The following is a 21,794-nucleotide window of genomic DNA, read 5'->3' as shown; positions in this document are numbered from 1 at the left end:
GTGTGTGTGTTTGTGTGTGTAGTTTGTAGTGTGTGTGTAGTGTGTAGTGTGTGTGTGAGTGTGTGTGTGTATAGTGTGTGTGAGTGTGTGTGTGTATAGTGTGTGTGAGTGTGTGTGTGTGTAGTGTGTGAGGTGTGTGAAGTGTGTGTGTGTGAGTGTATAGTGTGTGTGTGTGTGTGTGTGTGTGTGTGAGTGTGTGAGAGTGTGAGTGTGTGTATAGTGTGTGTGTGCGCGCGTGTGCAGTGCGTGCAGAGTGTGTATAGTGTGCTGTGTCTGTGGCGATACCTTACCTTATTCGGAAGTTTTCGGCCCAGATGCCATGTGAAGGCCATCTGCACAGAGGACTGACTCATGTCCGGTAGGGTCTCCATGAGCTGCTCCATCGAGATGTCATCTTTACTTGTCGGTGGTGGCTGTCTCATAGTGCACGGGCTGTTTGGTACCCAGCAAGACCAGTCATACTGCCAGGACAAACAGACCAACCGTCAAGCAAATACCCACACGACACGATACAATAAATCAGAGGAGTTTCAGAATTGTTGGGGAAAAGCCATTTCCACTGCTTCTTGCAATCGAAAGCTGGTTTTGATTTGAAAGGGTTGCACATTCGTTCAAAAGGCAGTCATGTGATGTGATAGCAATGTCATTGGGGTGTTGCCATGAGCTGCTGTTTGAGTTTGTGCAGTCCAGAGAGCAGCTCTTCAATAAAACTTCTGTTGTTAGTCTGAATCTACATGGGCAAACCACATCATTGTGCAGGAAACCCACAACCCCTTACACAGGACGTCACAGTAACAAGAGGATATCTCGTCATCTTTCGCATCAATAGCATCATCGTCTCCAAAAATTTGCAGGTTCTGTGTATTGGCCAGGCTAAATTGCCCCTTCGTGTCCAAACATGTGCAGGTTTGGGGGATTTGCCATGCTGCATTGCCCATTAGCTTCCCCACATGTGTTGGTTAGGAGGATTAGTGTGGTCAATACATGCAGTTATGGGGAACACATCTGGGTGGGATTCTCACAGATTGCATGGGGCTACGTGGGTTGCGCGTGGGATCAGTGCAGACTGGATGGGCTGAATGGCCTCTGCGCTGTCGGGATCTTCTGATTCTAACAGTAAAGGGGAGGATGAGGAGGACACATCCAATGCAGGAAAGGCAACCCAAAAAACCTTTTAAAAGGAGAGTTAAGATACATCACGAGATATTCGGCACAGAAACAGGCCCTTCGGCCCCACAGTGGTTCGTACCGCTAGCTCCAAGTGCCAGGGACGCTGGATCGATTCCCAGGTTGGGTCCCTGTGTGTGTAGAATCTGCACATTCTCACCCCGTTTCTATGGGGGTTCTGGTTCCCTCCCACAGTCCAAAGATGTGGAGGGTAGGTGGATTGGCCATGCTAAATTGCCCTTTAGTGTCCAAAGATGTGCAGGTTAGGTGGATTGGCCATGCTAAATTGCCCCTTAGTGTCCAAAGATGTGTAGGTTAGGCGGATTGGCCATGCTAAATTGCCCGAGTGTCCAAAGATGTGTAGGTTAGGTGGATTGGCCATGCTAAATTGTCCCTTAGTGTCCAAAGATGTGCAGGTTAGGTGGATTGGCCATGCTAAATTGCCCCTTAGTGTCCAAAGATGTGTAGGTTAGGCGGATTGGCCATGCTAAATTGCCCTTTAGTGTCCAAAGATGTACAGGTTAGGTGGATTGGCCATGCTAAATTGCCCTTTAGTGTCCAAAGATGTACAGGTTAGGTGGATTGGCCATGCTAAATTGCCCCTTAGTGTCCAAAGATGTGCAGGTTAGGTGGATTGGCCATGCTAAATTGCCCCTTAGTGTCCAAAGATGTGTAGGTTAGGCGGATTGGCCATGCTAAATTGCCCTTTAGTGTCCAAAGATGTACAGGTTAGGTGGATTGGCCATGCTAAATTGTCCCTTAGTGTCCAAAGATGTGTAGGTTAGGCGGATTGGCCATGCTAAATTGCCCTTTAGTGTCCAAAGATGTACAGGTTAGGTGGATTGGCCATGCTAAATTGTCCCTTAGTGTCCAAAGATGTGCAGGTTAGGTGGATTGGCCATGCTAAATTGCCCCTTAGTGTCCAAAGATGTACAGGTTAGGTGGATTGGCCATGCTAAATTGTCCCTTAGTGTCCAAAGATGTACAGGTTAGGTGGATTGGCCATGCTAAATTGTCCCTTAGTGTCCAAAGATGTACAGGTTAGGTGGATTGGCCATGCTAAATTGCCCCTTAGTGTCCAAAGATGTGCAGGTTAGGTGGATTGGCCATGCTAAATTGTCCCTTAGTGTCCAAAGATGTACAGGTTAGGTGGATTGGCCATGCTAAATTGCCCCTTAGTGTCCAAAGATGTGGAGGTTAGGTGGATTGGCCATGCTAAATTGCCCCTTAGTGTCCAAAGATGTGTAGGTTAGGTGGATTGGCCATGCTAAATTGCCCCTTAGTATCCAAAGATGTGTAGGTTAGGTGGATTGGCCATGCTAAATTGCCCCTTAGTGTCCAAAGATGTGTAGGTTAGGTGGATTGGCCATGCTAAATTGTCCCTTAGTGTCCAAAGATGTGGAGGGTAGGTGGATTGGCTGTGCTAAATTTGTCCTTCCATGTCAGGGGAACAAGCTGGGCTAAATGCATGGGGTGATGGGGATAGGGCCTGGGTGCGATTGGACTCAGTGCAGACCTGATGGGCCAAATGGCCTCCTTCTGCACTATCGGGTTCAACGATTCTATGAACACCTCCTCCACGATCATCCCCGACACCGGTGTGCCACAAGGCTGTGTTTTCAGCCTCCGACATTGCTCCCTCTGCCTGTGCAGCCAAATTCCACTCCAACTCGATTATCAAGTTTGCTGATGGATTGCAAACACTGATATGACAGAGTGCAGGAATGAGATAGAGAATCTGGCACGGCGACAACAATCTCTCCCTCAACATCAACAAAACAAAGGGAGATTGGCATTGACTTTTGGAAGCATCAAGGAGAACGTGCCCCTGGCTACATCAACACAGACAAAGTACAAAGTGTCGAGAGCTTCAGGTTTTTAGGTGTCCTGATCACCCACAACCTCTCCTGCTCCCCCCATGCCGACACAATTGTTAAGAAAGCCCCACCAACGCCTCTTTTTTCTCAGAAGACTACGGAAATTTGACATGCCCACTTCCACTTTTCAGATATATCACAGAACACATTCTTTCTGGGTTGTATCACAGCTCGGTCTGGGCTCCTGCTCTGCCCAAGACCGCAAGGAACTACAAAAGGGTGGTGAATGTAGCCCAATCCCATCACACAAACCAGCCTCCCATCCATTGACTCTGTCTACACTTCCCGCTGCCTCGGGGAAAAGCAGCCGGCGTAATCAAGGATCCCCGACATACCCCGGACATTCTCTCTTCCACCTTCTTCCGTCGGGAAAAAGATACAAAAGTCTGAGGTCCCGTACCGACCGACTCAAGAACAGCTTCTTCCCCGCTGCTGTCAGACTTTTGAATGGACCTACCTCGCATTAAGTTAATCTTTCTCTACACCCTAGCTATGACTGTAACACTACACTCTGCACCGTCTCCTTTCCTTCTCTATGAACGGTATGCTTTGTCTGTATAGTGCGCAAGAAACAATACTTTTCACTGTGTCCCAATACATGTGACAATAATAAATCAAATCCTTCTCCCCTCTGTCCTCTATGAACAGTATGCTTTGTCTGTATCGCGCGTAAGAGACAATACATTGACGCCGCAATGAAGTTACTGTGAAAATCCCCTCGTCGCCACATTCTGGCGTCTGTTTGGGTAACACTGAGGGAGAATTTTGCACGGCCCAATGCACTCTAACCAGCACGTCTTTCCGACCGTGGGAGGAAACCCACGCAGACACGAGGAGAATGCGCAGACTCCACAGTGACTCAAGCCTGGAATCGATCCAGATCCCGTGCCACCTGCACAGAAACCTGGGACACAGCACGGCTGGAGTGAGGGGTAAGTCAATCTGGACACCCCGCTGCATCTTGGGTACGATGCATTGGCCCTGGAGGGCGCTCGGTGTCGATCTAACACAGCGATAGCAAAGGATTCAGTCGCAAGGAGAGATGAGGGTACGACGATAATAATCTCTCCCTCAGTGGCAACAAAACGAAGGAGATGGTCATCGAAACCATGAAGCGGAGAGGAGAACAGGATTGAATTGCAAGAACATTGGTTGGCAGGTACAGCAGGTAATTAAGGCGGTAAAAGGAGTTTTGTCCTTCATTGCTGGAGGGATAGAGTTTAAAAACAGCGAGGTGATGTCGCAGCTGTATGAGGTGCTGGTGAGGCCACACCCGGAGTACCGTGTACGGTTTTGGTCACTGAAGAAACTGGAGCAGACACCGGCACAGGGAGTGACCAAGGCTGGAACTGAACCCGAGTCCCCGGCCCTGGGAAGTAGCAGGGCGAACCCACTGGGCTGACTTGTGCCTTGTTGTTAGTGGACAGGCTGGGGGGTTATTGAGTCACTGGCCGCAGTATTCCCAGCCCCCCTGACCTGCTCTGGGAGCCTCTGTGTTTTATTATTGTCACATGTATCGGGATACAGTGAAAAGTATTGTTTCTTGTGCGCTATACAGACAAAGCATACCATTCGTAGAGTACATAGGGGAGAAGGATTTGATTTGATTTATTATTGTCACGTATTGGGATACAGTGAAAAGTATTGTTTCTTGCACAGTATACAAAGCATACCATTCATAGAGTATACGGGAGAAGAATTTGATTTAATTTATTATTGTCGCATTTATTGGGATACAGTGAAAAGTATTGTTTCTTGCGCACTATACAGACAAAGCATACAGTTCATAGAGAAGGAAAGGAGAGGGTGCAGAATGTAGTGTTACAGTCACAGCGAGGGTGTAGAGAAAGATCAACTTAATGCGAGGTAGGTCCATTCAAAAGTCTGACAGCAGCAGGGAAGAAGCTGTTCTTGAGTCGGTCGGTACGGGACCTCAGACTTTTGTATCTTTTTCCCCGACGGAAGAAGGTGGAAGAGAGAATGTCCGGGGTGTGTGGGGGGTCCTTGATTATGCTGGCTGCTTTTCCCCGAGGCAGCGGGAAGTGTAGACAGAGTCAATGGATGGGAGGCTGGTTTGTGTGATGGGATTGGGCTACATTCATGACCCTTTTGTAGTTCCTTGCGGTCTTGGGCAGAGCAGGAGCCCAGACCGAGCTGTGATACAACCAGAAAGAATGCTTTCTATGGTACATCTGTACAAGTTGGTGAGCGGACACGGAATTTCCTCAGGGTGACCCCCCCCCCCCGTTCCAGGATGTTGACAGACGGGGATGTGAGAGACCTTACCTGCCCGTTATTGACCGAGGCGTGTTGCGCGGAGCAGGTGAAGATCACCATGGTGAGGAACTTGTAAAGCTCCTCTCTGGTGTGGAAGGCTTTCGGCATTCCTGAAAGAAATCCGTAGCAAAGAACATGGAGTCAGTCAGTGAAATACAATGTGAGTATCAGGCTCCAGAATGTGGGACACTGGCGCTGTGAAGCACCAGTGCTGACTTGGGCCTTGTGCACAGGCTGGGGAAGGCAGTAGGAGTCAGGACCAGGAGTTATTTAGTTACTGGCTACAGTACGTCCAGCCCCTGACCTGTGCTCTGGTAGCCTCCGTGCATTATCTTTTGATTTGATTTATGATTGTCACAAGTATTGGGCTAATCGCTGTGCGAGCGGGGGAAGAGATGCAACTTTCTTTGGGAGAATGGGATGGAAGAATGTGCTGGTGGGGTGAGAGGAGGAGAAGGAGGAAGAGGAGGACAATTTGGGAGCAACTGGCCCACATGGTTTCCACACTGCACTTTCAGTGAGACAGAGGAAGCAAAGGGATTGGCCATGCTAAATTGTCCCTTAGTGTCCAAAGATGTGCAGGTTAGGTGGATTGGCCATGCTAAATTGCCCCTTAGTGCCCAAAAATGTGTAAGTTAGGGGGATTGGCCATGCTAAATTGCCCCTTAGTGTCCAAAGATGTGTAGGTTAGGTGGATTGGCCATGCTAAATTGCCCCTTAGTGTCCAAAGATGTGTAGGTTAGGTGGATTGGCCATGCTAAATTGTCCCTTAGTGTCCAAAGATGTGTAGGTTAGGTGGATTGGCCATGCTAAATTGCCCCTTAGTGTCCAAAGATGTGTAGGTTAGGTGGATTGGCCATGCTAAATTGCCCCTTAGATGTGCAGGTTAGGTGGATTGGCCATGCTAAATTGCCCCTTAGTGTCCAAAGATGTGCAGGTTAGGTGGATTGGCCATGCTAAATTGCCCCTTAGTGTCCAAAGATGTGCAGGTTAGGTGGATTGGCTATGATAAATTGCCCCTTAATGTCCAAAGATGTGTAGGTTAGGTGGATTGGCCATGCTAAATTGTCCCTTAGTGTCCAAAGATGTGTAGGTTAGGTGGATTGGCCATGCTAAGTTGCCCCTTAGTGTCCAAAGATGTGCAGGTTAGGTGGATTGGCCATGCTAAGTTGCCCCTTAGTGTCCAAAGATGTGCAGGTTAGGTGGATTGGCCATGCTAAATTGCCCCTTAGTGTCCAAAGATGTGCAGGTTAGAGGGATTAGCAAGTAAATGTGCAGGTATTTGGGGGGTAGGGCCTGGGTGGGATTGTGTTGAGTGCAGACTCGATGGGCTGAATGGCCTCTGTCTGCACTGTAAGGTTCTGTGTGCTGGTTAGGGTGCATTGACCCGATCAGGGGGCAGAGTGTGGCGACTGGAGAAACTTCACAATAACTTCATTGCACTGTTAATGTCAGCCTTACTTATGACTAATAAATAAACCTTACTTGAAAAAGACCCTTTTGTCGATTTGAACTTGTGTCATCTCTGGGTTGCTGGTGAGGTTATGTTGCAAGTGCATTATAGAACCTTAGTTAGGCCGCACTTGGAATATAGTGTCCAATTCTGGTCGCCCACACTACCAGAAGGATGTGGAGGCTTTGGAGAGGGTGCAGAAAAGATTTACCAGGATGTTGCCCTGGTCTGGAGGGGCATTGGCGATGAGGAGAGGTCGGAGAAACTTGGTTTGTTCTCACTGGAGGTTGAGGGGAGACCTGATAGAAGTCTACAAGATTACGAGGGGCAGAGTGGAGAGTCAGAAGCTTTTTCCCCCAGGGTGGAAGGGTCAATGACGAGGGGGGGCACAGGTATAAGGGGCAAGGTTTAAAGGAGATGTCCGAGGCGAGTTTTTTTTACACAGAGGGTGGTGGAACTCGCTGCCGGTGGGAGGGAGTGGAAGGAGATACGGTAGTGAGTTTTCAGGGGCATCTGGACAAATACATGAATAGAACATAGAACATAACAGCGCAGAACAGGCCCTTCGGCCCACGATGTTGCACCGACCAGTTGCAAAACAATGACCCACTAACCTAAGCCAATCCCTTCTCGTCCATAAACCTATCCACGGATCTCTTAAACGCCCCCAAACTAGGCGCATTTACAACTGCAGCAGGCAGGGCATTCCAATCCCTCACCACCCTCTGGGTAAAGAACCTACCCCTGACATCCGTCCTATAACTACCACCCCTTAATTTAAAGCCATGCCCCCTCGTGCTAGATTTCTCCATCAGAGGAAAAAGGCTATCACTATCCACCCTATCTAAACCTCTAATCATCTTATATGTTTCAATAAGATCCCCTCTTAGCCGCCTTCTTTCCAGCGAAAACAACCCCAAATCCCTCAGCCTCTCCTCATAGGACCTCCCCTCCATACCAGGCAACATCCTGGTAAACCTCCTCTGCACCCTCTCCAAAGCCTCCACGTCCTTCCTGTAATGTGGGGACCAGAACTGCACGCAGTCCTCCAAGTGCGGCCGCACCAGAGTTGTGTACAGTTGCAACATGACGCTGCGACTCCTAAATTCAATCCCCCTACCAATAAACGCCAAGACACCGTACGCCTTCTTAACAACCTTATCTACTTGATTCCCAACTTTCAGGGATCTATGTACACATACACCTAGATCCCTCTGTTCATCCACACTATTCAAAGAATAGGATGGGGATAGAGGGATACGGTCCTGGGAAGGGTCGGGGGTTTTCGTTAAGTGGGGCAGGATGGTCAGTGCAGGCTTAGAGGGCCGAAGGGCCTGTTCCTGTGCTCTCATTTTCTTTACTCTTGTTTTGTTAATTCTTTTTGTTTTATTCACTCACGGGACTTGGGTGTCGCTGGCTGGTTCCAGCATTTATTGCCCGCCCCTCGGAGGAGGGTAGTTGAGAGCCAACCACGTTGCTGGAGTCACGTGTAGGCCAGACCGGGGTCAGGACTGCAGATTTCCTTCCCAAAAGGGAACCGGATGGTTTTTTTTCCGACAACGGGTGACCGGTAGATTCTTAATTCCGGATATTTTTATTGAACTCAAATTCTACCATCTGCCGTAGCAGGGATTCGAACCCGGGTCCCCCGGAACGTGAGCTGAGTTTCTGGATTCACAGTCTAGCGATAATACCGCGAGGCCATCCCCATCGTACATTCACAAACGCGAAATATACAACAAACCAAGCGATACCCGACAAAACGGGATGGGATTCGAACCCCCATCCGCCAATCTCCCAGGAAATCAACTATCCCTTTATAGACAAGGTAGCTTTCCTCCTGCACCCCTTTTTCCCAACTATTGCTCAGTTTAGTTACCAAATCTTGGAAGTTCCTGAAATCCTTCTTCGCACAGATCCTGAATCCAGGCCTGGAGTTCGCTGTCCTCGCACACTTCCTGGTCAGTCTTGTAGTAGAGACCTACAATGCCTTTGACGTACCTAGGATGGGGAAAGTGGGTGCGGAAAATTCAGGACAAACTGTTAGGTGGTTGTTACTGGTCATCCCCAGTATCTTGGACCAGAATCGATCCCCCCCCCCCACAAGATCTATAGATCACCGTCTCCACTTCCTGGGCAAAGCAGCCCGCATAATTAAGGACCCCGGACATTCTCTCTTCCACCTTCTTCCGTCGGGAAAAAGATACAAAAGTCTGACGTCACGTAACGACCGACTCAAGCACGCTGTTATTCTCTCCTTTCCTTCACCCCCCGCCGTGTACTCTATGAACAGTATGCTTTGCGGTGTTTGTGAGATCTTGCTGTGCATTCGTAGGTTGCCACCCTCTCTCCAGCCACTAAACCGCAGAAGGCGCTCACTTTTAGATTGCGGGCGATGCCAAGCAAACGCAACCCCCTCCTCTCCTGCCGCACACAAGCGCAGGGAACTCCTTCCCCGTCCCACCACAGCATCTCTCCGTTCCTCCCTGGCAAACGGATGTGGCCACAGGAACAGGCAAAGGCCATTCAGCCCCTCACGTTTGCCCTGTCCCCCTGGGAGATCCTGAGAGTGATCAGGGGACAAGGACATCATTGGGGACAAAGTGCAAATGGTCAAGAGCTTCAGGTCTCTAGGTGTCCAGATCACCAACAATCTATCTTGGTCCCTCCACGCTGTTGCTATAGTTAAGAAAGCCCCGCCAACGCCTCCACTTTCTCTGAAGACTAAGGAAATTTGGCATGTCCGCTACGACTCGCACCAACTTTTACAGATGCCCCATAGAAATCATTCTTTCTGGTTGTATCACAGCTTGGTCTGGGCTCCTGCTCTGCCCAAGACCGCAAGGAACTACAAAGGGTCGTGAACGTAGCCCAATCCATCACGCAAACCAGCCTCCCATCCATTGACTCTGTCTACACATCCTCAACAAAGCAGCCAGCATAATCTAGGACCCCGGACATTCTCTCTTCCACCTTCTTCTGCAGGGAGAAAGATACAAAAGTCTGAGGTCACGTACCGACCGACTCAAGAACAGCTTCTTCCCTGCTGCTGTCAGACTTTTGAATGGACCTACCTCGCATTAAGTTGATCTTTCTCTACACCCTAGCTATGACTGTAACACTATATTCTGCACTCTCCCCTTTCCTTCACCCCCATATACTCAATGAACAGTATGCCTTGTCTATATAGCACGCAAGAAACAATACTTTTCACTGTATCCCAATACACGTGACAATAATAAATCAAATCCTTCTCCCCCATATACTCAATGAACGGTATGCTTTCTCTGAATAGCACACAAGAACCAATACTTTTCACTGTATCCCAATACATGTAACAATAATAAATCAAATCCTTCTCCCTTGCGTACTCTATGAACGGTATGCTTTGTCTGTATAGCGCGCAAGAAACAATACTTTTCACTGTATCCCGATACACGTGACAATGATAAATCGAGTCAGATCAACTTACTTGTTGATTGCAGCCCAGAGTTGAAGACCATCCTCTTGGTAATAGTACTCCTTCAGGCCCCCAAGCCCACGCTGCTCGAGATTGTCTGGCAGGCACAGGGCAGAATAGGACAGCTGCTGAAATGCTCTCTGGGCAATAACGGCCACACCGCTCCCTCCTGACGCAACCACCTTGGCACAGAAGGGAGAAAGAAAGGGAGAGATGGTGGCGTTACAGGAGGAGGTGACGGCCTCGTGGTATTAACAACAGACTCTAAATCCAGACACTAATCTCACGTTCCGGGAGTCTGAGTCCCACCTCCTTCCATTCAATTACAAAAAAATCTAGAATTAAGAATCTACTGATCACCCTTGTGGATTCTCATCTAATGCTAAAATGTAGAAGGAGGCCATTCAGCCCATCGAGTCTGCATCCATCCCCATCCCACCCAGGCCCTATCCCCATGCATGTACACTAGCTAGTCCCCCTGACACTAAGTAAAGTTTATTTATTAGTGTAATGGGGACTAGCGAGGGTAAATGACTAAGTAAAGTTTATTTATTAGTGTAATGGGGACTAGCGAGGGTAAATGACTAAATAAAGTTTATTTATTAGTGTAATGGGGACTAGCGAGGGTAAATGGCTAAGTAAAGTTTATTTATTAGTGTAATGGGGACTAGCGAGGGTAAATGACTCAGTAAAGTTTATTTATTAGTGTAATGGGGGCTAGTGAGGGTAAATGGCTAAGTAAAGTTTATTTATTAGTGTAATGGGGACTAGCGAGGGTAAATGACTCAGTAAAGTTTATTTATTAGTGTAATGGGGGCTAGTGAGGGTAAATGGCTAAGTAAAGTTTATTTATTAGTGTAATGGGGACTAGCGAGGGTAAATGGCTAAGTAAAGTTTATTTATTAGTGTAATGGGGACTAGCTAGGGTAAATGACTAAGTAAAGTTTATTTATTAGTCACAAGTAGGGCTTAACTTAACACCGCAATGACGTTACTATGAAATTCCCCTAGTCAGCACAGTCCGGCGCCTGTTCGGGTATCACTGAGGGAGAATTTAGCATGGCCAGTGCACCCCAACCAGCACATCTTTCAAACTGTGGGAGGAAACAGGAGCACCCAGAGGAAATCTCGCAGACATGGTGAGAACGTGCAAACTCCGCACAGACAGTGACCCAAACCGGGAATCGAACCCATGTCCCTGGTGCTGTGAGGTAGCACTACTCACCACCATGCTACCCACGGGACAATTTAGCATGGCCAATCCACCCAACCTACACATCTTTGGACACTAAGGGACAATTTAGCACGGCCAATCCACCTAACCTACACATCTTTGGACACTAAGGGGCAATTTAGCATGGCCAATCCACCCAACCTACACATCTTTGGGCACTAAGGGGCAATTTAGCATGGCCAATCCACCTAACCTACACATCTTTGGACACTAAGGGGCAATTTAGCATGGCCAATCCACCTAACCAGCACATCTTTGGACACTAAGGGGCAATTTAGCATGGCCAATCCCCATAACCTGCACATCTTTGCACACTAAGGGGCAATTTAGCATGGCCAATCCCCCTAACCTGCACATCTTTGCACACTATGGGGCAATTTAGCATGGCCAATCCACCTAACCCGCACATCTTTGGATGTTTTTCAAACATTGGTGTCGGGGAGAATTCCGTCTGGTTCTCCAAAGCCCCTTTCGGGAACAATCTTGATGAAAGTAGATAAAGGGATCAATCCAAGACATGGATCAAGTAGAGATGGAGTGGATGTTCCCCCTGGTGGGGCATTGTAGGACTTGAGGTGTTCGGATAAGGGACAGCAAATTTAAGACAAACCCGAGGGGAAACGACTTCTCCCCGAGGATTGCGACACTGTGGGATTCGCCACCCCAAATAGCAGTGGATGATGGGACAGTGAGTACGTTTCTGGAGGGGGTTAGGCGGATTTTTAATGGGTTGAAGGGTTATGGGAAGAAGGCAGGAAAATGGGGATGAGGGGCATGTCAGCCATGATCAAATGGCGGAGCAAAGCCGATGGGCCGAATGGCCTAATTCTGCTCCAGTATCTCAGGATGAGATCCGCTGTTCTTACCCCGGTCTGGCCTGCATGCGACTCCAGAGCCACAGCCAATGTCGTTGGCTCTCAACTGCCCCTCCAAGGGGCAACAAAGGATGGGCGATAAATGTTGGACGCAGCCCAGCGATGCCCGTGTCCCACGGATGAATTTTAAGAGAGTTGGGATGTAATGTTCCATCTTTATGAGATAAGGCCACATTTGGGACACTGCCTTCAGTTCTGGATACCCTGTTAGAGGAAGCGGATGTTCTTAAATTGGAAAGGAGGGGGGCCAAGCAATAAGATTTACAGGGACGTTACCAGGACTGGAAGGCGTGAATTGTAAGGAGGGGCTGGGTCTTCTAAAAGTTTATTTATTGACAGACTGGAACGCGCTGCCTGGGAGGGTGCTGGAGCCGGAATGTCTCACATTCTTTACAAAGTACCTGGATTAGCACATTACAACATTCTGGGCTCCAGTCCAAATGCAGGTAGATGGGATGAGGTGGAAGTTCAGGTATTTCTAACGTGTCAAAGCAGCCTCGATTTCAGCCCACGCTTCAAGATTCTACGATTAGCGTCACAATTAGTCTCAACGTTAACGCCGCCAATGAAGTTATCCCCCAGTCGCCCCGCTCCTGTTCGGGTAACACCGAGGGAGAACTTAGCACCGAGCCAGCCCGTCTTGTGGGAGGAAACCCACGCAGACACGGGGAGGACGTGCAGACTCCGCAAAGACGGTGACCCGAGCCGGGAATCGAACCCATGTCCCTGGCGCAGCGAGGCAGGAGTGTTAACCCGCTGTCCCACTGTGCTGCCTGTGTCAAGGCGAGGTGCGCTGGTCATGCTAATATGCCCCCTAGTGTCCAAAGATGTGTAGGTTAGGTGGATTGACCATGCTAAATTGCCCCTTAATGTCCAAAGATGTACGGGTTAGGTGGATTGGCCATGCTAAATTGCCCCTTAATGTCCAAAGATGTACGGGTTAGGTGGATTGGCCATGCTAAATTGCCCCTTAATGTCCAAAGATGTACGGGTTAGGTGGATTGGCCATGCTAAATTGTCCCTTAATGTCCAAAGATGTACGGGTTAGGTGGATTGGCCATGCTAAATTGCCCCTTAATGTCCAAAGATGTGCAGGTTAGGTGGATTGGCCATGCTAAATTGCCCCTTAGGGTCCAAAGATGTACAGGTTCGGTGGATTGGCCATGCTAAATTGCCCCTTAGTGTCCAAAGATGTACAGGTTAGGTGGATTGGCCATGCTAAATTCTCTCTTAGTGTCCAAAAATGTGCAGATTATACATCTTTGGACACTAAGGAGCAATTTGGCATGGCCAATCCACCTAACCTGCATAACTTTGGACACTAAGGGGTAGTTTAACGTGGCCAATCCACCTAACCTGCACATCTTTGGACACTAAGGGGCAATTTAGCATGGCCAATCCATCTAACTTACATTTTAAGTGTCCAAAGATGTACAGGTTAGGCGGATTGGCCATGCTAAATTGCCCCTTAGTGTCCAAAGATCTAAATTTAGATGGATTGGCCATGCTACATTACCCCTTAGTGTCCAAAGGTGTGTAAATTAGGTGGATGGGCCATGCTAAATTGCCCCTTAGTGTCCAAAGATGTGCAGGTTAGGTGGATTGGCCATGCTAAATTGCCCCTTAGTGTGAGAGAGAGAGTGTAGCTAGATTTATAGGGTTATGGGGATAGGGCCTGGTTGGGTTTGCGCTCAGTGCAAAATCGATGGGCCAAATTCTACACTGTAGGATTCTTGAACTCCATGAGAAGTGAATAGTTTGAAGGCAAACCAGAGACAAAGGGAGGGTTGGATGAATGATGACTGGGGCTAGATGGGGTTGGGATTACAATCAGATCAACCGTCATCTCATTGAATGGTGGGGCAGGCTAAAAAAAAAAGGGGCGAATGGCCTACTCCTGGTCCTCATTTGCTTGTTCTTGGTTCAGCCCAATGAGCTTTTGACTTTCGCGAGAGTTTCTGGTCATATTCAAAATTCGCCAGCAGCGGTCAACGAGGGGCGATGAGTCGACACAGGGATCTACTTACTCGAACAATGACGCCGTTCTTGCCCAAGAGATCGTTCCTGGCCCTGGTGTTGATCTCCAGCGTGTACCTGGTGTGAGGGGTGAGGAGCTGGCGCGTCGAGGGAGGAAAAAAAAAATCACATTGGCGTCAACTGTTTCGCCCACCGCCTTCCTGACTGCGCTCCTCCCTCCCAACTCGAGTCTCCTCCACCTTCCCCCAACCCCCCAACACCCCCGCCCCCTCCCCAAGCCTCCGAGACACTGGGAAATGGAATAGTCCTCCGCCTTCTCAAAAGGCAACACACCCGGTTGTAATTTGCAGAGTGACTAAGAATTCCATTTTTCTTGGTTCATGAGTGCACATAGAACATATTCTAGGGCCTAGTACAGGCCCTTCGGCCCTCCATGTTGTGTTGACCCGTGAAACCAATCTTAAGCCCATCTAACCTACATGATATCGACCGTATGTTTACCCAGTAACCATTTAAATGCCCTTAATGTTGGCAAGTCCACCACTGTTGCATGCAGGGCATTCCACGCCCTTGTCACTCTGAGTAAAGAACCTGCCTCTGACATCTGTCCAATATCTATCAGTCCTCAATTTAAAGCTACGTCCCCCTCGTGCTAGCCATCTCCATCCGAGGAAAAAGATTTACACTGTCTAACCCTCCGATCATCTTGTACGCCTCTATTAAGTCACCTCTCAACCTTCTCCTCTCGAACGAAAACAGCCTCAAGTCCCTCAGCCTTTCCTCCTAAGTCCTTCCCACCATACCAGGCAACATCCTGGTATATCTCCCCTTTCCAATGTTTCCACATCCTTCTTACAATGTGGCGACCACAACTGTACGCGATACTCCAAGTGCGGCCGCACCAGAGTTTTGTAGAGTTGTAACATGACCTCACGGCTCCGAAATTCAATCCCTTTACCAATAAAAGCTAACACACCCTACGCCTTCTCAACCCTGTCAACCTGGGTGCCAACTTTCAGGGATCTACGCACATGGACCCTGAGATCTCTCTGCTCATCCACACTACCAAGTATCTTAGCATTAGCCCAGTACTCTGTATTCCCCTTCCAAAGTCAATCACTTCACACTTTTCCGCATTAAACTGCTTTTGTGGGATTGTAAGAACTTAAGAAATAGGAGCAGGAGTCGGCCATCTAGCCCTTCGAGCCTGCCCCGCCATTCAATAAGATCGTGGCTGATCTGAAGTGGATCAGTTCCACATTCCCGCTTTCTCCCCTTAATTCCCCTGTCTATCAGAAACCAAGCTGTATTTATCTACGCACAGCGCCAGGGACCTGGGTTCGATTCCCGGCTCGGGTCACCGCCTGTGAGGAGTTTGCACGTTCTCCCCGTGTCTGCGTGGGTTTCCTCCGGGTGCGCCGGTTTCCTCTTCACGGTCCAAAGATGTGCGAGTTAGATCGATCGGCCGGGCTAAAATTGCCCCTTGGCGTCCTGAGATGCGTAGATTAGAGGGCAAAATATGTCGGGATATGGGGGTCGGGCCTGGGTGGGATTGTGGTCGGTGCAGACTCGATGGGCCGAATGGCCTCCTTCTGCACTGCAGGCTATGATTCGACGATCACTCCATCAGAATAGTGTCTTATCGCAGAAAAGTACAGCACAGGAACAGGCCTTTTGGCCCTCCAAGCCCGCACCGATCATGGTGCCTGCCTCGTCTAAAACCGTACGCACTTCGGGAGTTTGTATCCTTCCAGTCCCATTCTATTTATCCAGTTGGCTCTTTAAATGCCGCGATGGTATCTGCCTCCCATCATCACCCTGGGCAGCGCGTTTCAGACATTCACCATCCTCTGTGGAAAGAAACTTTGCCTCGGACATCTCACAGAACATAGAACGCTACAGCACAAACAGGACCTTCGGCCTACAAGTTGCACCCATCCTATCCCTACCGACCAGGCCTATCTAGAGCCCTCAATCCCATTCATCTCCTCTAAACCTTTCCCCCCTTAATCCTGGGTGGCACAGTGGTTAGCACTGCTGCCTCGCGGCGCCAGGGAGCCGGGTTCGATTCCCGGCTCGGGTGTTTGTGTGGAGTTTGCACATCCTCCCCGTGCCTGCGTGGGTTTCTTCGGGGCATGTTCTCCCCGTGTCTGCCTGGGTTTCCTCCCGCAGTCGGAAAGACGTGGTGGTTTGGGTGGGTGGACGCCAGAGTGTGTGGCGGCTGGGGGAATTTCACAGTCACTTCATTGCGGTGTTAAGGTAAGCTTTACTTATGACTAATCAGTAAACTTTAACCAATGTCCCCTTGTACTTGACTCTTCTACACTAGCAAAGAACATCCGAGTACCCACTCTGCCCCTCATAATCTTGTAGACTTCTATCAGGTCTCCCCCCAACCTCCAGTGAGAACAAAGCAAGTTTCTCCAACCTCTCCTCAGTGCTAATACCCTCCACACCAGGGCAACATCCTGGTAAATCTTTTCTGTAACCCTCTCCAAAGCCTCCACATCCTTCTGGTAGTGTGGGCGACCAGAATTAAACAACGAACAAAACAGCCTGGGAAACAGGCCCATCGCGCCCACGCCGCCATTTTAACATTACGAGAAAACCCACGCACGCACGGGGAGAATGCGCAAACTCCCACAGACACAGGCCCAAATCCCTGTATCTGCCCAGCAAACAGTGATAGTCGCCGAGCTGTCCTGTTGCCCAGCGTCTGGTCCAGTTTTAAGCGCACACTAACAACGTGAAGCACTAGGCCACTCTCGAAACATCCAAGAGCAGCCCACGCACGACCCACCGCGTGTGTGCCCCTCGTTGGGCAACAAGGCGGACCGACGCAGCTGTGGATTAAAAGAGAAAAAAAAACATCAAAATCATCCACATCCTTATACAAACGTTCAAGGGAATCCCCAGAAGTAAAACAAGCGAGCCAGAAAATATGCTGGAAGGTCCATCGGAATCGATCGATTCCCAGGGACGTCCCGAGGATCCTGAACCTTATTTAAAAACCGTGGGCAGTATGACCAGACAATTTTTGGACTCAGTGCCCCGACCGATGAAGGCAAGCATGCCGTCTGCCTTCTCGACTGCCTTATCCACCTGCGTTTCCGTGATCCGTGGACCTGTACGCCCAGATCCCTCTGCCCGTCAATACTCCAAAGTATTCTACACCATTTCCTGTACAATTCCTACATACATTGGATACTCGTATGCTTCTGGCATTTCAATGTTTGAAATTTGACCAGTTTAAATTAGCAACCGGCAACCGATTAGATTTAAATTTGGTGATCTGAATCACAGAATCGTAGAACTCTACAGGACAGAAAGAGACCCTTTGGCCCATCGAGTCTGCACCCAACACAATCCCACCCAGGCCCTAACCCCTACACATTATACCCACTAATCCCTCGAACCCACACATCCCAGGACACTAAAGGGCTATTTCTTAGCACAGCCAATCCACCTGAACCGCACGTCTTTGGACTGTGGGAGGAAACCGGAGCAAACCCACGCAGACACGGGGACCTGAGCCGGGAATCGAACTCAGGACCCTGGAGCTGTGAAGCAGCAGTGCTGACCCACTGTGCCACCGCGCCACCCCTGGTAACCTGAGAACCAATCCTATTGTTGGGGGGGTGGGGGTATCGATATGTCATCACAGGTATGCAAAAAAAACAGGCATTGGGCCAATAGGCAGAGACAGCAATGCCAGTGTAACGGCAACATTTATGTCACAAGGGAAAACCTCACCTCCATAGCCAAGGTCCAGAGGATAGCAAAGATGAAAGAAGTCCAGACAGGGCAGAACGTTGGGCACAGTGGTTAGCACTGCTGCCTCACAGTGCCAGGGATCCAGGTTCCAATTCCAGACGCAGGTATCTGCCTGTGCGCAGTCCGCACATTCTCCCCATGTCTGTGTGGGTTTCCTCCCACAGTCCAAAGATGTGCGGGTTTGGTTGATTGGCCGTGCTAAGAAATTGCCCCTTAGTGTCCAGGGATGCGTAGGTTGGAGGGATTAGTGGGTATAATATGTAGGGATATGGAGGTAGGGTCTGGGACGGGATTGTGTTCGGTGCAGACTCGATGGGCTGAATGGCCTCTTTCTGCACTCTCGGGTTCTATGATCTATTACCCTGTTAGAATTTTCTAAGTCTCTATGAGATCCCCCTCTCACTCTTCTAATCTCCAGTGAATATAATCCTAACCGGCTTAGTCTCTCCTCATATGACAGACCCAGGAATCAGCCTGGTAAACCCTCGCTGTGCTCCCTCTATAGCAAGGACATCCTTCCTCAGATAAGGAGACCAGAACTGCACACAATACTCCAGGTGTGGCCTCACCAACAGCCTGTACAATTGTAGCAAAACATCCCTGTCCCTCTACTCAAATCCTCTCACTATTAAGGCTAACATACCATTTGCCTTCTTTACTGCCTGCTGTACCTGCGTGCTTACTCTCAGCGACTGATACACGAGGACTCCAAGGTCTCGTTGAGTATCCACCTCTCTTAATTTATACCCATTCAAGCAATAATCTGTCTCCCTATTTAAAAAGTGACGTTTATTTCTTCGTCACAAGTTGGCTTACATTAACACTGCAATGAAGCGACTGTGAAAACCCCCTCGTCGCCACACTCCGGCGCCTGTTGGGGCAACACCGAAAGAGGATTTAGCACGGCCAACGCACCCCTAACCCGTCTGTCTTTGGAGTGTGGGCAGAAGCTGGAGCACCCGGGGGAAACCCACGCAGACACGGGGAGAATGTGCAGACTTCCAGGGTGGAAGAGTCAATTGCTGGGGGGGGGGGCACGGGTTTAAGGTGCGAGGGGCAAGGTTTAAAAGGTGATCATGAGGGGCCTCGGGCTTAGGGTGGGGGGGAGGCGAGGTAGAATTTGGACGCTAGAGGGAGGTTTCTCACACAGAGGGTTGTGGGGGTATGGAATGCACTGCCAAGTAAGGTGGTGGAGGCAGGCGCGCTGGACTTGTTTAAGGTTTACTTAGATAGACACATGAGCGAAACAGGGATGGAGGGTTATAGGAGACTGTTTTAAATAAGGAGAGACTGTTTGAAATAAGGATCAGAGCCTTGGGACGTTACTGGGAAGCAACTGTTAAATGTTGTTGATGTTTTTCTCTTTCAACCCACAAGTGCGTCATAAGAACATAAGAAATAGGAGCAGGAGTAGGCCATCTAGCCCTTCGAGCCTGCCCCGCCATTCAATAAGATCATGGCTGATCTGTCGTGGCTCAGTTCCACATTCCCGCCCTCTCCCCATAACCCTTAATCCCCTCTCTTATCAAGAACCCATCAACCCGCGTCTTAAAAATATTTAGCGAGGCAGCCCCCACCACTTCAACGGGCAGAGAATTCCAGAGATTCACCACCCTTTGAGTGAAGAAGTTCCTCCTCAACTCCGTTCTAAACCGCCTCCCCTTTATCTTGAGGCTGTGCCCCCTAGTCCTACTGTCTTTTTTGAGCGGGAAGAGTCTCTCCACCTCTATCCTATCCATCCCATTCATCATCTTATACGTCTCAATGAGATCTCCCCTCATTCTTCTAAACTCTAACGAGTACAAGCCCAGTTTATTCAGCCTCTCCTCATAGCTCAATCCCCTCAACTCCGGTATCAGCCTAGTAAACCTCCTCTGCACTCCCTCCAGGGCCAAAATATCCTTGCGCAGGTGTGGTGCCCAAAACTGCACACAGTACTCCAGCTGCGGCCTCACCAATGCCCTATACAGCCTCAGCAAGACCTCCCTACTTTTATATTCAATCCCCCTCGCTATGAAGGCCAGCATCCCATTCGCCTTCCTGACCACCTGCTGCACCTGCAAGCTGGGTTTTTGCGACTCGTGCACAAGGACCCCGAGGTCCCTCTGCACCGTCGCCTGCTGCAGTTTTTCGCCCCGTAAGTAATAGTCCTTCCTACCATTATTCCTACCAAAGTGGACCACCTCACACTTGCCAACATTAAATTCCATTTGCCATTTCCTGGCCCATTCGCCCAGCCTATCTAGATCCTTCTGCAGACTCTCCACACCCTCCACACAAGTCGGTCCGCCGTGTTGTCCAACGAGGGGCAGACACGCCGTGGGTCGTGCGTGGGTTGCTCTCGGACGTTTCGAGAGTGGCCTCGTGCTTCGCGTGTACGCTTAAACTGGACCAGATGACGGGCAAGACGGCAGCTCAGCGACTATCAGCTGGGCAGACATGTGGATTTGGGCGGGTGTCTGCGGGAGTTGGCGCATTCTCCCCGTGCGTGCGTGGGTTTCCTCCCGCACCCCCCCAAAGATGTGCTCTTGGGCTGGTCGGCGGAACAAATTGCCCCTAAGTTAGCCTCCCCTCAATCTGGTCTCCAATGCGGAGTGCCGTAAGCATAGACAAGGGTCATGGGGTGAAAGGACCCAAAGGTGTTTTGCTGCCCGCGAAGTTAGCCGTCCACGTCCTTCGCCAAGGACCCCACGCCCTCTCCCGGCTCTCTCACCTTGAAGACGGGATGCACGGCCGGGAGCTGTCTCAAGGTGCAGACGCTGAAGACTTCGGCCAACAAGTGGGTGGCACACAGGTGGTACATCACCTGGTGGAGCTGGAAGTCGGAACTCCGCACCCACATCTTTGCCAGGAGCCAGGTGTTCTCCGGGTCCGAGGGCAGGAAGATGGGATTCTCCGCTCCCGGGACCTGACGGAGCTGTCGAGTGTGGAACGGTTCAGAATTAAGACCATTTCTCTCTTTCTCAGGGCAGTGTGTGTGTGTGTGTGTGTGTGTGTGTGTGTGTGTGTCTCTCTCTCTCCGTCACGTCCCAGCTCCGTACGTTGGGGTCACCGGGTAGGGATGGTTCCGTCTGCGTTCGCCCCCAAGACTGGAAACTCCCGCCCGAGCTCGACGGGACTTTACAAGGCCCGTCTCCAGCCCGATGCGATTCCTGTGGCAGGCGGATCTCTCTCTCTCTCTCATTCTGTCTCTATCTCCCTCTGTGTCTCTCTCCCTCTCTTACACATGCTGCCTCTCTGTCTGACTCTGTCTCTGTGTGCGCGTCTCTCTCGCTCTGTCTCTGGGTGCGGGTGCGCGTCTCTCGCTCTGTCTCTGTCTCTGGGTGCGCGTCTCTCGCTCTGTCTCTGTCTCTGTGTGCGCGTCTCTCTCGCTCTGTCTCTGGGTGCGGGTGCGCGTCTCTCGCTCTGTCTCTGTCTCTGGGTGCGCGTCTCTCGCTCTGTCTCTGTCTCTGGGTGCGCGTCTCTCTCGCTCTGTCTCTGGGTGCGGGTGCGCGTCTCTCGCTCTGTCTCTGTCTCTGGGTGCGCGTCTCTCGCTCTGTCTCTGTCTCTGTGTGCGCGTCTCTCTCGCTCTGTCTCTGTCTCTGGGTGCGCGTCTCTCTCGCTCTGTCTCTGGGTGCGGGTGCGCGTCTCTCGCTCTGTCTCTGTCTCTGGGTGCGCGTCTCTCGCTCTGTCTCTGTCTCTGGGTGCGCGTCTCTCTCGC

The 21,794-nt window shown here is 50.1% G+C and overlaps 1 protein-coding gene across 1 annotated transcript in view; it reads right to left on the bottom strand.

Annotated features, from left to right (window-relative positions):
• Positions 1 to 290: 290 nt before the first annotated feature.
• Positions 291 to 21,794, bottom strand: part of alox12 (arachidonate 12-lipoxygenase) — a gene marked incomplete at its 3' end in the record, with an annotated part of 48,936 nt that continues 27,432 nt past the window's right edge. The window contains exons 8-13 of the mRNA XM_080184239.1: positions 20,808 to 21,011; positions 14,371 to 14,457; positions 10,247 to 10,416; positions 8,654 to 8,775; positions 5,331 to 5,431; positions 291 to 461 (exon numbers count right to left, since the gene is read on the bottom strand). Of these exons, the coding sequence (XP_080040365.1) occupies positions 291 to 461; positions 5,331 to 5,431; positions 8,654 to 8,775; positions 10,247 to 10,416; positions 14,371 to 14,457; positions 20,808 to 21,011 (855 nt within the window). The remainder of the gene's footprint in view (positions 462 to 5,330; positions 5,432 to 8,653; positions 8,776 to 10,246; positions 10,417 to 14,370; positions 14,458 to 20,807; positions 21,012 to 21,794) is intronic.

The sequence above is a fragment of the Carcharhinus amblyrhynchos genome, unplaced genomic scaffold (genome assembly GCF_965287045.1).
Source record: "Carcharhinus amblyrhynchos unplaced genomic scaffold, sCarAmb.v2.hapA scaffold_631, whole genome shotgun sequence".
Taxonomy (NCBI): domain Eukaryota; kingdom Metazoa; phylum Chordata; class Chondrichthyes; order Carcharhiniformes; family Carcharhinidae; genus Carcharhinus; species Carcharhinus amblyrhynchos.
The sequence above is the reverse complement of the archived record's forward strand: the minus strand, read 5'-3'. Positions and strand labels throughout refer to the sequence as shown.